Here is a 15,000-nt window from a genome sequence, read left to right as displayed (position 1 = left end):
GATGAACTAATTCTCCACTTGCAGCGAACATCCCATGAAACGTGGAAGGAACCTCGCCGTTGGCTTCGAACTCCACGCGTCCTAGTTCCGTCCACGATTTGGCGTCAAGCACCAGAAGAGCGGTGTACTTGGGGTTGAGCTTGGAAAAAAAGAAAAAAAAAAAAAATTTGATTGAGTTTGTATTACTTTTTATTCGGTTTCTAATTGGTAAGTTTTAATTGTGGCATTATCTTTGTTTTGTTTTGTACACCACTTTGCATAGGCTACGTGCTTAACCATAGCATTTTTTACAATAATAAATAGCATTATTATTCATTTTGATTTTTAAGTAGACGTATTCATTTTGGATTGATACATTGATACATTAAATCTGCAAGTATCGGAAAAGTAATTTGTTTGCAGATATGTGTCCAATTTACATTTTACTTTCCTCTATTATACGTATAAAAATCCCATGCCAGCTTTATCAAGATTAGCATCCAGCAAAGGCATTCGCTTAGAATCTATCACGGTTCCTAAGCATACATGGTGTTAGCTTTCATAGTAATTTTATCTGGTATTCTTTCCCTTTCTTATTAATGTGCATCTGCACTGAAAGATATTCCCTCAATATTTTTATTGTTTCTATCTCCTCTCTTTTCCACATTTAAAATGCATAATTAGTTGCAATATATCCAGTAAAAGTAGTGTTTTTTGTCAACGTTCCCAATTCCAGACCTGAAATGTAGGACTAGAAATGAATATGAGCAAAACTAAGATAATGTTCAATAAAAATGCAGACACAACAAATAAGAGTTATGGATGAGCCTCTAGAGATTAGAATAGACAGTAAGTGTTTCCCCAGGACACGAAACCAAAGTTAAAAGAAGGGTAAGCATTTGGTAAACAAAATGAGATTATGAAAAGTAAACTACCACTTTCTCTAAAGAGGAAAGTATTTTATGAGATGGTCCTACCAGTATTAACTTAAGCATCAGAAACTTGGAGCCTTACTAAAGCTTTAGAACTTAAGCTAGTTACAACTCAAGAGCTATGAAAAGAATAATGATGTGAGTAGCAATAAGAGGCAGAAAAGGGCAACGTGGATACGAGAGAAAACTAAAGTAAGAAAAAGAAATGGACATGGGCAGGACATATAATGAAACTGACCAACAATTAGATGGACATTAAGAATAAGAGAATGTGTCCCTAGAATTTGTAAAAGGGGGGAAAACGAAGAGAAGCCAATAGGTTTACTAAATAAGAAAGTTAGCGGGTGTGGACTGGCACAAAAAGGCCTTGAACAGACGTAAGTGGAAGGGCATGTCTGAGATCTTTGTTCTGCAGTGGGCTAACAGTGGCTGATGAGGATGATATGTATATATATATATATATATATATATATATATATATATATATATATATATATACTGAACATGTGTGTGTAATGCAAAAATAAAAGCAAAATCAGGAAGTTCACTCATCCTACATATAGGCCTATTACCTTGTCGATGAGAGCCGATAGAACAACACCCTGATCTTCATGCTGAGCATCGGGCGCCTCAACAAACACTGGTTCACTGACTAGCTTCTCTCCGTTCTCCCATCGCTTAGTCTCGCCCGTTTTCACGTTCAACTTCAGCAGCTGCCGATAATAAAAAAAAGAATTAGTTGGTGTAGGGATTCACTGAATAGTTCTGTATCGTGTATCACACACGCTCATACACTGTAACGGTATTTCGGGTTTTTTTTCTGTATTATCGTTATCGCTCTCCCCTCGCACTGATAAGCTGTTTATACCTGTATGTTCTTGATTCATTGTATTTTAATTTTTTTTCCGTTCTTGGCTGGAACAGGATGTACATATATACTCATGCTCACGCCTAAATAAAGTTAGTTGCATTAAACATCGACTGAAGGTGACATGAATGTGGTAGAACATAGATGTTCACCCCATTATGTGCTGGAGCTGCGACAAAACTGCCCACCACCCACCACTTGCTCAAGCCCTAAACAACGTTCTCTACAGCCATTTCCTGATGCCCATCGGCCACAGTTATGGTGCTACCACTCCAGATTTGGTGCTGCTGCAAATATATGAATGGTTGTCAGTGGCCAAAAAACTTGTAAGTAGGCCATTGCTTGCGGCGGTGGCCTCCCATGTCACTAATCTTTTCTTTTTACATGATATAGGTATGGGCATGCGATTGTTGGTAGACAGAGGTGTTTGCCATTCTCTTCTGCCAAGGCCCCTCTCCAGGACTTGATGTAATCCTTTTAAGTGTACCGACATCTGCCTGGTAGCTGCCAACGGATCTGCAATACCCACCCACAGTTATGAGCTCCTCACATTATCGTTTGGAAGCACCAAATATACAATTCCAATCCTCTGTGTGGATTTCCTCTCACATTTCCACCTCCTGGTCAATGTAGCTTATCAACGATTAGTCAACGCAGATTCTTACTCCTCAACGCCTCTCCAACCCGCCACCTCTAACCTTGCTCTCTACATCAGAGCACCCACAGATGTCTACGCCCACCTCCTCACATCGTACTCGGATTTTTCCATCCGCCAAACACAGCGTTTATCACCTTATCAAGACGATGGGGCCCCCAGTATTTGCCAGATTCAGGCATCTGACACAGGAGGCCAAACAAACATTTGCCAAATGGAAGAACTTCGCCTTTGCTAAAAGGCCTCAAGCCCATGGTCATCACCCTTGTACTTCGTTCTGAGGAGAGATAGCTCTCTGCATCCATATTGGGATTGCAGGCCCCTGAACACGCAGATAGAACCGGATCACAACCCTCTCTCAAAAATTGCCAATGTGACCTCGCATTTGCACGAAGTGAAGTTTTTCTCCATGCTTGACCATCTGAAGGGGTTTTATAAGGAGCCCATGAACCCAGAAAACCTCCCCAAGACCACCATCACCACCCTCTTATGGTACATACACTTTCAATTACTCCTGTTTTGGCATTCGTAATGACAGGGCCACTTTTCAACATATCATGGAGTGCATCTTAGGGGACCTCCCCTTCTGTGTATGTTATGTGGACGATATACTCGTGTTCTCTTCCTCCAAAGATGAACACCAACGCATCGTGCTAGACTGCCTACAATGGACTGGCCTTGTAGTCCGGTATGGTAAGTGTACCTTTGGCACCAACGAAGTATCATTCTTAGGTCACCGCATCACTCCTGAAGGAGTCCACCCCCTCCATGAGAAGTTGGAAGCCATTCAGAACTTCCCCACGCCATCAATTGTGCTTTAAAAGCACTGCTAGAATTCGTAGGCACAATCAATTATTATCACCATTTCCTGCCAGCCATCATCTCCCCTCTTGTACCATCTGTGCCTCCCTCAAGGGTAAGCCAAAAGACCTGAAGTGGGGTCCCCTTCGAGAAGCTGCCTTCTATAATGCTAATAATGTGCTATCAACTGCTGCTGCTCTCACTTTTCCGGTGCCACATGCACCTCTCATTCTCTCCACCGGTCCCAGTGACGTCGCTATTGGGACAGTACTCGAGCAGATGGTCAACGGCTCGCACCGCACATTAGCCTTCTACCTTCAACTGCAAATCGCTGCCAGTGCACTTGGCTGTCCGTCACTTTTGCCACTTCTTGGAAGGTTTGCACTTAGTCATTCGCACTGATCACATGGCTCCGGTACACTCCTTCACTCGGCAGTCTGATGGCTGATCTGCCCATCAACACCAACATCTATCCACCATGGCTGAATACAATTGTACCCTTCAACACTTCTCTGGGAAAATGAATCCCGTTGCCGATGCCCTGTCAAGAAACACATTAGCATCCATTAATCTGGGATTGGATTATAACGTCTGGCCAGAAGCCCAATGAAAATATCCCAACTACCAAGGATGTAGTATATAGTGCACATCCCTCCCTTGGGAGGATGTCCCTCTTGACGAATAATTTTGCCACCTTCCTTTGTTACGTCAGTACTGGTAGACCTAGACCGTGGATACCTTTTCCCATTCGCCGACTGGTGTTTCATTTCATTCATGTCCCTTCACATCTCTCGTGCCGTTCTACTGCACAGCTACTGAAGACAAAGTTCATTTGGCATGGCATTACCAAGGATGCTAAGCTTTGGGTCCACTCCTGTACTTCATGCCATACCTCAAAAGTACATTGGTACAGGAGTGGGCACCTTTCCTCAACCTCAGCAGTGCTTTGCCCCCAACTTATGGGGAGGGGGGAGTCATGTACTGCATGTGAATCACACACGCTATACACTATAACAGTATTTCTGTTTTTTGTATATCGTTATCGCTCTCCTATCGCACTGATAACCTGTTTATACCTCTATGTTTTTTATTCATTTTGTTTGAATTTTTGTGCCATTCTTGACTGGAATGTGTTGTATAGATACTTATGCGCCGTCCAAATAAACTTAGTTGTATTCACCCAGCTTCTCAGTCATTATCTAACTGGTACATCCGCACAGTTCCCTTCACATGATAAACTCTTGGCTTGATATTGATGAAGGTTAAGGTTGGGAAGTCAACAAATATTTGCTATATGGTAACTCCTGGCTGGGTATCGAGGAAGGCTAGGCTCTGAAAGGTCAACAAAAAACCAAATCAACGCCCCAATTAATGTTTCCAGCAATTCTCGTTAAAATCCCTTCGTTAATTCTCTCAGTGTATTGTTAAAGGGCTGGCATTATGGGAGGTGATAATTTGAAGGTTGCTTGTTATTGTAGCTTGAGGTGAATTCCATCCAAATATTCCTTGATTTCTTAGTGGCTCGCTTTTTATTGAAGAGTTCTTTCGTCTATGACTTTTACGTGTATGGCAATTCCAAATGGAAATCTTTCTAGACATCGTTGATACCCATTTATCTATTCCTTTTCCTGGATAGTTTTTTTCCTTTTTTTCTGAAAATGGAATTAATTCTAATCTTTCTCATTTAGCAGTATTTTAAATGTTTTGGTTTCCTCATAATTTGTCTTTGAAAGATCGCTCAATTCAGATTGCTAGATCTCCTTCATAATCTAAAGCGTTTTTCCGTTAAAATTGGTATTTTTTTAATAACGTATGTTAAGTACTATATTGGTCTCCTCCATCAATACTGATAATAGCGATCTCATATATGGGGCGATTCATTCTTAGCCTCCCTCATCAGTTTAATTGAATTAAAGTAAGTCCATCCGATGTCTGATGCAGTACTCAACTCTCGTCTAATTCTAATCGTTTCTTTCCTTTCTATACACATTTTCCTTGTTCCTTCTTACATACAACTTTTCATTCTTTAATAGTCTGTTGCTTCATTCGTGGTTAATCCATACCTTTTTGCATAGTCCTTTTTATTTTTATCGGTATAGGGTATAAGTACAGTCCCGGGGCATCTGTGTTTGGAATCATATTCTTGGTAATAAATTCTCTCTCTCTCTCTCTCTCTCTCTCTCTCTCTCTCTCTCTCTCTCTCTCTCTCTCTCTCTCTCTCTCTCTCTCTCTCTCTCTCGTTATAGACATTTCTATATTAAATTATTTACCTATTTTAATTATTCTCAGTTTTTTGCCCCATAAGCAACCCAGTTCCAAACAGAATCACAAGAAAGGATGACAGAATCCTTCAGTGATATGCCATTTAATTTCAGTAAATTTAACTTTTCCGCTGTTTTGGTCTTTGAAAATGAAATCGACGTCTATGTTACTATGATCATTAGGAATCGAATAGTAGAACCTTCATAGCTAAATCATTCATTTTTATATATTGTTATGTGAGTAACTCATTATTGGATATATCTTCGATTGACCTAACTAACTGAAACATGAATCTAAGGACTTACGCTGCAAAACTCCACTCCCTTCGTATTCAACTCCACTCCGTAGGCGTAAGAGTATTCTTTCCCGTTGTGTTTGTAGTTAATTCTAGGAAGGTCGAAGTAAACATCGGACTTCTCCTCTCCCACCAATTCCACGCTGTGATCTTGTCGCTTGTAGGCGCTGCATTTTGTGTCTTGTAGTGTCACTGCGCAGGGGGACGAATTGAAATTGGTAAGGAACAAGATAGAGTGGCATGAGGCTTATGTTTTATTATTATTATTATTATTATTATTATTATTATTATTATTATTATTATTATTATTATTATTATTAGCTTGTCTATAACCCTAGTTGAAAGAGAGACTTTTGAAGGGAGACATATGTCAGCCTGTTCAACAAGATTACTCCATGGTGTGAATTAACATTGTGAATGACATATTTATGTATGGGATTTTATTCAAAATTATTATTATTATTATTATTATTATCATTATTATTATTATTATCATCATTAGCAGCAGCAGCTAAGCTAGTAGTTGAAAAACAGGATGCTATAAGCCCAGGGGCTCCAAAGGAAAAATAGCATAGTAAGGAAAGGAAATAAATTACGTGAGAAGTAACGAATAATGAATATGAAATATCTTAAGTTCAGTAACAATGTTAGAATAGATCTGTCATATATATATATATATATATATATATATATATATATATATATATATATATATATATATATATATATATATATACAGTATATATATATATGTATATATATATATATATATATATATATATATATATATATATATATAATACACTATGAAGAGACCTATGTCACCCTGTTCAATATAAAAACATTTGCTGCAAGTCTGAACTTCTGTAAGTTCCACCAATTCAACAGCCTGATTAGGAAGATCATTCCGCAATATGGTCACGGCTGGAATAAAACTTCTAAAATACTATGTAGTATTTGGCATTAAGATAGAGAAGGCAAGACTGTTTGCATTAACTGCATACTTAGTACTACTAACAGGATGGTATAGTCTAAGAAGATCTGAATGCAAAGGATGGTCGGAATTATGCAAGATCTTATGCAACTTGCATAACGAACTGAATGACAGTGCCAGAGATTAACATCCAGATTATGAATAAGGAATTTAATAGACCGTAAGTTTTTGTCCAACAAATTAATATGAGACTCGGCAGTTGAAGACCAGGCAGGAAAACAATACTCGACTCGAAACAATGTAGAAGAAAGAATTAGAACATTTTTTTCAGAATAGATTGATCACCGAGAATCTTAAATGATTTTCTCCATAAACCAAATTTTTGCGAGCAATTGAAGTAAATTGAATTTGCTTCTCTAAAGTAAATTTACAATCAAGAATCACTACTGAAATATTAAAGGAATCATATAGGGTTAAAGAAACATTATCAATGCAGAGACCTGAATGTTGAGGAGCCAGTCCCCGACCTACTTACAATATTTGAGTTTTGTTAGGGTTTAATTTTGTGCACCTTAATTTGCACCATGCACTAACTTTAGCTAGATCTCTATTAAGGGATTCAGCAACCCTCCTATAGGATCCTGTTTCTAACTGTTTAACCCATCTTGCTGAGTTTATAATAGTCAGAAAGGTACTGTAATGGTATCCGTGACTGGCACCCAATGCCAGAGCTGGCGTGGGGTTGTTCATTGCGAAAAAGAGTAGGTCTTGTTTGTTAATGAAGGAAAACAGTGAATTGCCTCTCTTGTAGTATATAAAATAGTATTTAACTTGAATGTGTTTATGAATAAGATTATGTGTGCACTGCTTACCAAGATTTGTATCTTCTTCGGCTTCAGTAACATCTAGGGGTATCACAAAGCGTCTGTGCGTACTCATTGTACATGGAGAAGCTTCAAAGTCGGGGTTTTCGAAGTTTTTCAGCATGAGTTGATACACACACTGTGGAAAAACAATGGTCAAAATAGAGAGATGTGACCCGAATTATGAAATTGTCGATTGAGTCCAGTTGAAAAATATGATGGAGGTGTACCAACTAACTTAGTCTAACCTAACGTAAGCCCTGGTCCTGACTCCTGGTCACAGTATTGGCGTTGATATTGAAGTGATCTTTACCTTTCTTCTCTGTTTAGTTAAATCGATTTGATTTCTTAGTGCATCCTGTAATAACGTTTTCTTTGGTGGTCTGCAAGAAATATTAAGAAAATGTGCTTGATGGAGGAACTGATAAAAATAGTCTCTCTCTCTCTCTCTCTCTCTCTCTCTCTCTCTCTCTCTCTCTCTCTCTCTCTCTCTCTCTCTCTCTCTCTCTCTGAGCCATTACACTAGCTTTTGAAGATCGTACATGAACCTAGTCAACCTAGTCTGACCATAGCCTAAACTTGGACTATTTTTTTTTCTTCCATGATTTTATGTTACCAATCGTAACTCTGCTCATAGAGTTTATACGTTCAAGGCAGTCCTAATCCATGATAAAGGAAGGCAGATGCCGCAAATTTTGGTAAAATAAAAAAAGGAATATTGTAACTTACTTTGTCATTCTGGTGTAAGCGTAAAGGACTCACAATGAGTTAGAGTATCATAGCCTATCTTAGCTCATTTTGATTAGACTATAGTATCATAAACTAATTCAGTTTATGCATTCATACCTACCTCAACCATGGTTGTCCCACCTCCCTCCCCATAAAGATAGTGCCGTTAAACTCTCTTGGTATAGAATTCGTACTTACACCAGCGTCACTGATGCCACACAGATCTACAACCAGGTGTCCTTCCTTCTCGTAAGCGTTCGTGTGATGGAATGTCAGGAAGGCGTCCGTTTTGTAGACCGTCTTGATGAGTTCTCCTGTATCGCGTCTGACGATCCGGAATTTTGTCTGAAAAGAAGAGCACAACTAAAGTCAGTGTTGGGGAGACTGGAGTGATGCTGAACAGCCTGTGCTTATAATTCTTCTTCGCTCAAGAAGTTAACTACTGCAATTTAATTGTTCAGTGGCTACTCTCTTCTTGGTAAGGGTAGAAGAGACTCTTTAGCTATGGTAAGCAGCTCTTCTAGGAGAAGGATACTCCAAAATCAAGCCATTGTTCTCCATTCTTGGGTAGTGCCATAGCCTCTGTACCATGGTCGTCCACTGTCTAGGGGTAGAGTTTTCTTGCTTGACGGTACACTTGAGCACACTATTCTATCTTATTTCTCTTCCCCATGTTTTTTTTTTTTTTAAGTTTTTAATAGTTTATTTATGGAAGATTTATTTTAATGTTGTAACTGTTTTTAATATATTTCACATAGTCCGGAATTGTTTATAAACAGTGGTATGATTACCATTTTGTTCGGCAATGTTTAGTTAGTAATTCTGTACATTTACGATTTTACTCATTGTTCTATAAATAACGGTGATAAAGGAACAAAATCCGAACTAATATTTTGTAAAAATGTATTACGATGTAGAATACAAAGTGAGATTTCGAGAACCGGCTAAATTTTTCCTTTTCAGTCAAAATAATTGAAAAGAACTGAGAAGGTTTTGAAAAGTTTCTTTGTATTTCAAGTGTTCATACATGTCACAGAAATATTAATGTTGATTAGTTCCCTTATTCTTAAACTAAATCTGTTAAGAGTGATTCATAAATAACGGTAATATAAGAGAGGGTTAAGATGGCAAGTTCTGCCCTAAGGGACTTTATGTCCCGTTTGAATGTTTGGTCTAATGTCCCTTTATTCATCTCACACGCACACACAATGGGGCTGCAACCGTCGTTTGTATTTCTTTCGTTCCTTATTCATGTGGAAACAAGTGAAACGCAATTGAAAACGCAATTTTGTGTAGTATCCAACAATGGTGGTCAATAAACAGTCAACCCCACGCTTAGACTTGTCATCGTCCAGCCTTGAGTTCTGCCTCTCTCACCGCTGGGCCACACACACGCGAGCGCGCGCACACACACACACACACACACACATATATATATATATATATATATATATATATATATATATATATATATATATATATATATATATATATATTATATATATGTGTGTGTGCGTGCGTGCGTGTGTATGTGTGCGTGTGTGAACATATGATAAACGCAGTTGCTATCATATTCTTTTTTGGGTGTGTGTAACAAGGATAGTGAGTATATAATAATCTCTTTTTGTGATGCCGTCGTCTAGCCCGAAACCTTTCTCTTACCACTGGCCCCCGAGCTTCGGGACGGTACATAACTTCCTTACTGCTCGGACTTCCAATCTCGACTCTCACTTATATATCCGCTACTTTTGAAGATACAAATATATTAGAAAGTATGGGAAAAAGTTTACCTGTTTTCTTTCATACGGTAGGGTTGAATTATCAATACCTGTGTTGTTTTATTCTAAAAGAGACGAAATATGTAGTACAGTATGTAGATGATGTTACGAGAAACTTCGTAACAAAATATTGCTTTCTTATAGAACACGGAATTGTTCATAACTTCTCTTGTAGTTTATTTATCTCCTTAGCTCACTGGGTTATTTTTCTCTGTTGGAACCCTTGGGCTTATAGCATCCTGCTTTTCTAACTAGGGTTGTAGCTTAGCTTGTAATAATATTAATACTAATATATAATCCTTTGAAATCTATTAAAATTTAGGGAAAGGGCAAATACTACTATGTTCAGCTTTTGTCCTAATTCTAATGAGGTTTTGCAATATCCAAAAGGCAGAATTTGGAAAGGGTATTTATTTTTGCTATGAGAGAGAGAGAGAGAGAGAGAGAGAGAGAGAGAGAGAGAGAGAGAGAGAGAGAGAGAGAGAGAGAGAGTCAAACTACTTACCTTCTCATTGGGGAACCAATCGAGAGCGCCAAACATGGGTTTCCCGAAGTAGTGGTAGAAGAGGAACTTCTTAACGTTAAATACGAAGGGCATCTCCACGAAGACGAAATAGTTGTCTGTGATACCGAAGGAGTGGTAGTAGGAGGGGTACATCTTCCACTGGCAGGGGATAGAGGCTACGATTTCAGCTTGCTCGAAGGAGGAAACCCGGTGCCCTAAAAGAATAGAAAGGGAGAAACAAAACATTAGTTTTTTCATATCTAACTTATGTTTAGTATGCATCTAAAAGCTGGGAAATTGTGCCATTTATTATGGTTTTTAAAGGAAGAAAAGTGTATTCACTTTCTTAATGACGAACAGCTATCAGTGAAATGATTTTGTTATTGGCGATAATTCACGCCTTTGCTCTCAAAGAAGTTTGGGCGTGATCTCTCAACCACCTAAATGAAATATGATTCGTATTTTACCAGTTTTGTGTGAACCATTTTAGAACATCTTTCCCTTGTCTGTCTGTACATACGTACATCCATCGGTCTTTCTTTCACTGTCTTCTATCTTATTTGCCAACTCCAGGCTAAGGTTGATCATCTTGCATAGATTTACATGAAGGAAAAACGTCGGTTTGTCGGTCAGTGGTCATGTCTGTTGCACTTATCCTGTCATCGCAACTGTGGTGAGCTACAACTTTACTTAATTTTTTGTAATGAGGGCAGATTAGTACCGACTCGTAAAGGTGCCCTTTTAGCTCGAAAAAATGTTTATAAGAACTGAGTGGTCGGAAGTATTTTTGTCCGAATAGCATCATTATTTTCAAGTAATAACCAATTAATGTGAATCGAAAGTTATTTACTAACCTAAATTTCTCCCTCAGATATACATTTTGTCAATAAATAATGTTACGAATAAATTAGATTAAAAAGTATTATGATGGAAAAGGTAATGAGATAGAAAGAGAAAGCTAATCTTGAGGGACAATCTCTGGACGAGAGAAAGAATCTTAGGAGGGACGCTAAAGATTGTCTAGGATTGTACATACTCGTACATTGTAACGGTATTGCTGTTTTTTTGTATATTGTCGTTATCGTTCTCCCCTTGTACGAATAACTTCTTTCTGATTGTATGTGCGTGTATCAATCTGTTTGAATTTTTGTGACCTTCTTTCACTGAAACTGTTGGTATAAAAGCTCGCTTTCTGTTTAAATAGAGTTAGTTACATTCACTCCGCTTATCAGTTAATACCTAACTGGTGCCTCCGCACATTGGTGACCACTGGAGTCTTCAACTCCCTCCCGCTTTCCCTTGCACTGCTGTGTCTGTCTCTACTATCAAAGCCACGCCCCTGAAACTATCATCTTTCGTCAGCAGAGAAGTGTTTGCTTTGTTCCAGCATGCTGAAGTCCAGTTTCGCATCAAGGGCGTGACTCGGTCAAGTACCAAAGCAGATTACGTTCTCGCGGCGATCCCAGAGGATACTTTCTCGAAAATCTCTGATTGGCTGTGCGAGCAAGGACACTCGCCAATAATATATGACACCCTAAAATCATCTTCCTTGGTCTAAGGACCACTCTTAAAGACGCCCTGGATGTCTCAGCAGCTGAAATGGTGTATGGTGACCTGTTGGTCGTCCCTAACGAAGTTTTTCAGTCTGCAACCTCCTCCGACAATTTCCAGCACCTATGTCACATTGTGGGAAAATACTCCATGCCGCCGGACTTACAAGCCCCCAGATAAGCAACACATGCCGACAGATCTGCACTCATCAACGCACGTTTTCCTGCTCAACAATACGATTAAGTCACCGTTAACGCCCCCTTACATGGGCCCTTTCGTCGTGATCTGTCGTATGCTGAAAGCATTCCTCCTTACCATCCGTAGCAAAGAAGACTGAGTCTCTATTGATTGCTTAAAACCTGCTTATCTCATGCCAGACGACCTGACTACAGTATGCCTCTCAAGAGTAAAGTGCCCTATTTCGCATGTATGTCTTTTTTAGGGGGGGAGCCATGTAACGGGCGCATATCACACGCTCGTACACTGTAACGGTGTTTATTTTTTCTTTTTTTTTGTATATTGTATTTATCACTCTCCCCTCGCACTGATAACTTGTTTTTGCTCATATATGCGTGTATCAATCTGTTTGAATTTTTGTGACCTTCTTTCACTGAAACTGTTGGTATAAAAGCTTGCTGTCTGCTTAAATAAAGTTAGTTATATTCACTCCGCTTATCAGTTAATACCTAACTGGTGCCTCCGGACAGTCAGAAGAGAAAAGAAGCATAGTATATGCTCTTATTCAACTATGGGAAGAGGCTCTCAATGAAGAGAAAATAGAAATGAAACAGAAGGTAAATCTTGACGCAGTAGGAGATGGAATGGTAGAAAGCTGTATCCCGCATTTGGAAAATATCTTACGAGGAAGCACAAAGGATGAAGGCAATCTATGTGGACAATCTCTGGACATAAGAAAGAATCTTAGGAGGGATGCTGAAGATGTTGCCTTGGCAAGGATAGGTCAAATGATACAAGATGAAATGTCAGAAGAGAAAGGAGGCCTAGTTTACGGTGTCATTGAACGATACATTAGTGCGTGAAAAAGAGAGAAATTTGAAAAGAAACATAAAGAATATCACGAAGCAACAAAAATCTGATTAGAAAGCCTTTTTCAGTATTTTGAAAATATCTTACAAGAAAACACAAAGGACGAAGGCAATCTTCGTGGACAATCTCTGGACTTGAGATATAGTCTTTGGGGGGAAGCTAAAGATGTTGCCTTGCCTAGGAGTAGAAATATCTTACAAGATGAAATGTCAGCAAAGAAGATATGCTTCGATAATGTCGATCAACAAGTCAAAGAGGTTATCAAAGAAGTAAAATTTGAAGCATAAGAACGGTATAGTTTAATCAAAGAAAAAGAGAAGCAAAATCTAAAAGCAAGAGGGGAGTTTTAACTAGTATACGACAAAGAAACAATTATGTTGGAGTAACCTAGAGGATGTACACTGCAGAGGGAAAATAATGGTCTTCTAGTATGCCATGTTCTTTGAAGTGGTACAAGCTTTGGTCTAGTGAACAAATGGGTGGATATCTAGATCTATTCTTCCAAATGACAACCTTATGATTGCTCTGTTGAAATAATCTAGAAGACCGGCTCAGCAGAGGGAAAAGGCTTAGCTTCTTCTAGCATGCAGTCATATCCTTATAGAGTACCTCAAAACAGCTTTGTTGAAAAAAAAAAATACATTTTATGGTGAGTTATGATTGGAGCTCATATATATGATAAATGTGAATTAAAAATATGGGAAAAAATCTGGAAAAGGACACTAGGGAAGGAATGAAGGATTACTGTGTAGAACAAGGAAATACTGGCAATAAAGCTGGTTTTGTGCAAAACTTTGAAACGACTTTGAGAGAGTTAAACTATTAAAAAACAAGAAACAGTTCTGGTGAAGTATCCTAGAGGATATACACTGCAGAGGGAAAAAGCAGAGCGTCTTCTAGCATGCTATGTTCCTTGATAAGGAGGTACAAGCTCTCTGCCAAGTGAACAAAAGGTTTGATATCTAAATCCATTCTTCCAGATACCAACCATATGGTTCCTCTGTTGTAAATACCTAAAAGACACGCTCTGTAGGCAAAAGTTGAGCTTTTATTATGCTATTGTGAAGCTCAATTATTAAAAGTGAAACTTCTTTCATTTAATTTAGGAATTACAATTGTCCCCAATACTTATAGTAATAGAAATCAGTCAATTAATTATGTTAAATGAATTAGTAATTCACAATCTCAAGAGATGAGTACCGGAAGTTTTGATTTCTTTACTGACAAAATTTTTTTTTTGCAATATCAGCAACTAAATAATTGCACTAAGCCCTTCAGCGTATAATGAAAAAATCTTGAAATCAGGAATGGATAGCTCCTAGACTTCCTTCGTAAGGGCACAATCTAATCCTCTCTTTTCTGTGTTCCCTCTTTTGTCGGAGCACCTCATGTCTGGGTAACAGGACTTAGTCATTCTCCCGCACACTTCCTTAGTTCCTCTTAAAAACACGTTTTGAATGACAGGAACTTCAAAGCCATGTAGAATCGCTGTGTGGTCGGGTGTATGTCAAGGAGGATTGGCTCTCTAATTGACCTTGTTCTACTCCATTGACTGCAGGACTGCTTGTTTGCAGCTGCTTTTTTGCCCAAATTCTTCCTCTCTTATACATCGTCTCCAAGTGAGGTTCTAACCTTGGTTCCAACATGGCGGCTTGTCACTAGGCCACACTTGGTCAGGTGATTTTGACTTCCGCTCCTTGCCAAGATTCTTGGACATGATGTGTCGTACAATGATAGCGGCATTTGTCGATTTATTACAGAAGCAGGTCTTCTGAGAGCTAACTTTTATAACATATATCCT

At 38.7% G+C, this 15,000-nt stretch overlaps 1 protein-coding gene across 1 annotated transcript in view; it reads right to left on the bottom strand.

Annotated features, from left to right (window-relative positions):
• Positions 1-15,000, bottom strand: part of LOC137624442 (carotenoid-cleaving dioxygenase, mitochondrial-like) — a 26,685-nt gene that overhangs the window by 233 nt on the left and 11,452 nt on the right. Inside the window, exons 7-12 of the mRNA XM_068355208.1 lie at positions 10,602-10,816; positions 8,517-8,663; positions 7,599-7,728; positions 5,803-5,984; positions 1,484-1,624; positions 1-139 (exon numbers count right to left, since the gene is read on the bottom strand). The exon at positions 1-139 is cut by the window's left edge and continues 233 nt beyond it. Coding sequence (XP_068211309.1) covers positions 1-139; positions 1,484-1,624; positions 5,803-5,984; positions 7,599-7,728; positions 8,517-8,663; positions 10,602-10,816 — 954 coding nt within the window. The remainder of the gene's footprint in view (positions 140-1,483; positions 1,625-5,802; positions 5,985-7,598; positions 7,729-8,516; positions 8,664-10,601; positions 10,817-15,000) is intronic.

This window comes from Palaemon carinicauda, chromosome 31, assembly GCF_036898095.1.
Source record: "Palaemon carinicauda isolate YSFRI2023 chromosome 31, ASM3689809v2, whole genome shotgun sequence".
In the NCBI taxonomy this organism is placed as follows: Eukaryota; Metazoa; Arthropoda; class Malacostraca; order Decapoda; family Palaemonidae; genus Palaemon; species Palaemon carinicauda.
Note: the sequence above shows the minus strand (reverse complement) of the source record. Positions and strands in the feature narration are given on the sequence as shown.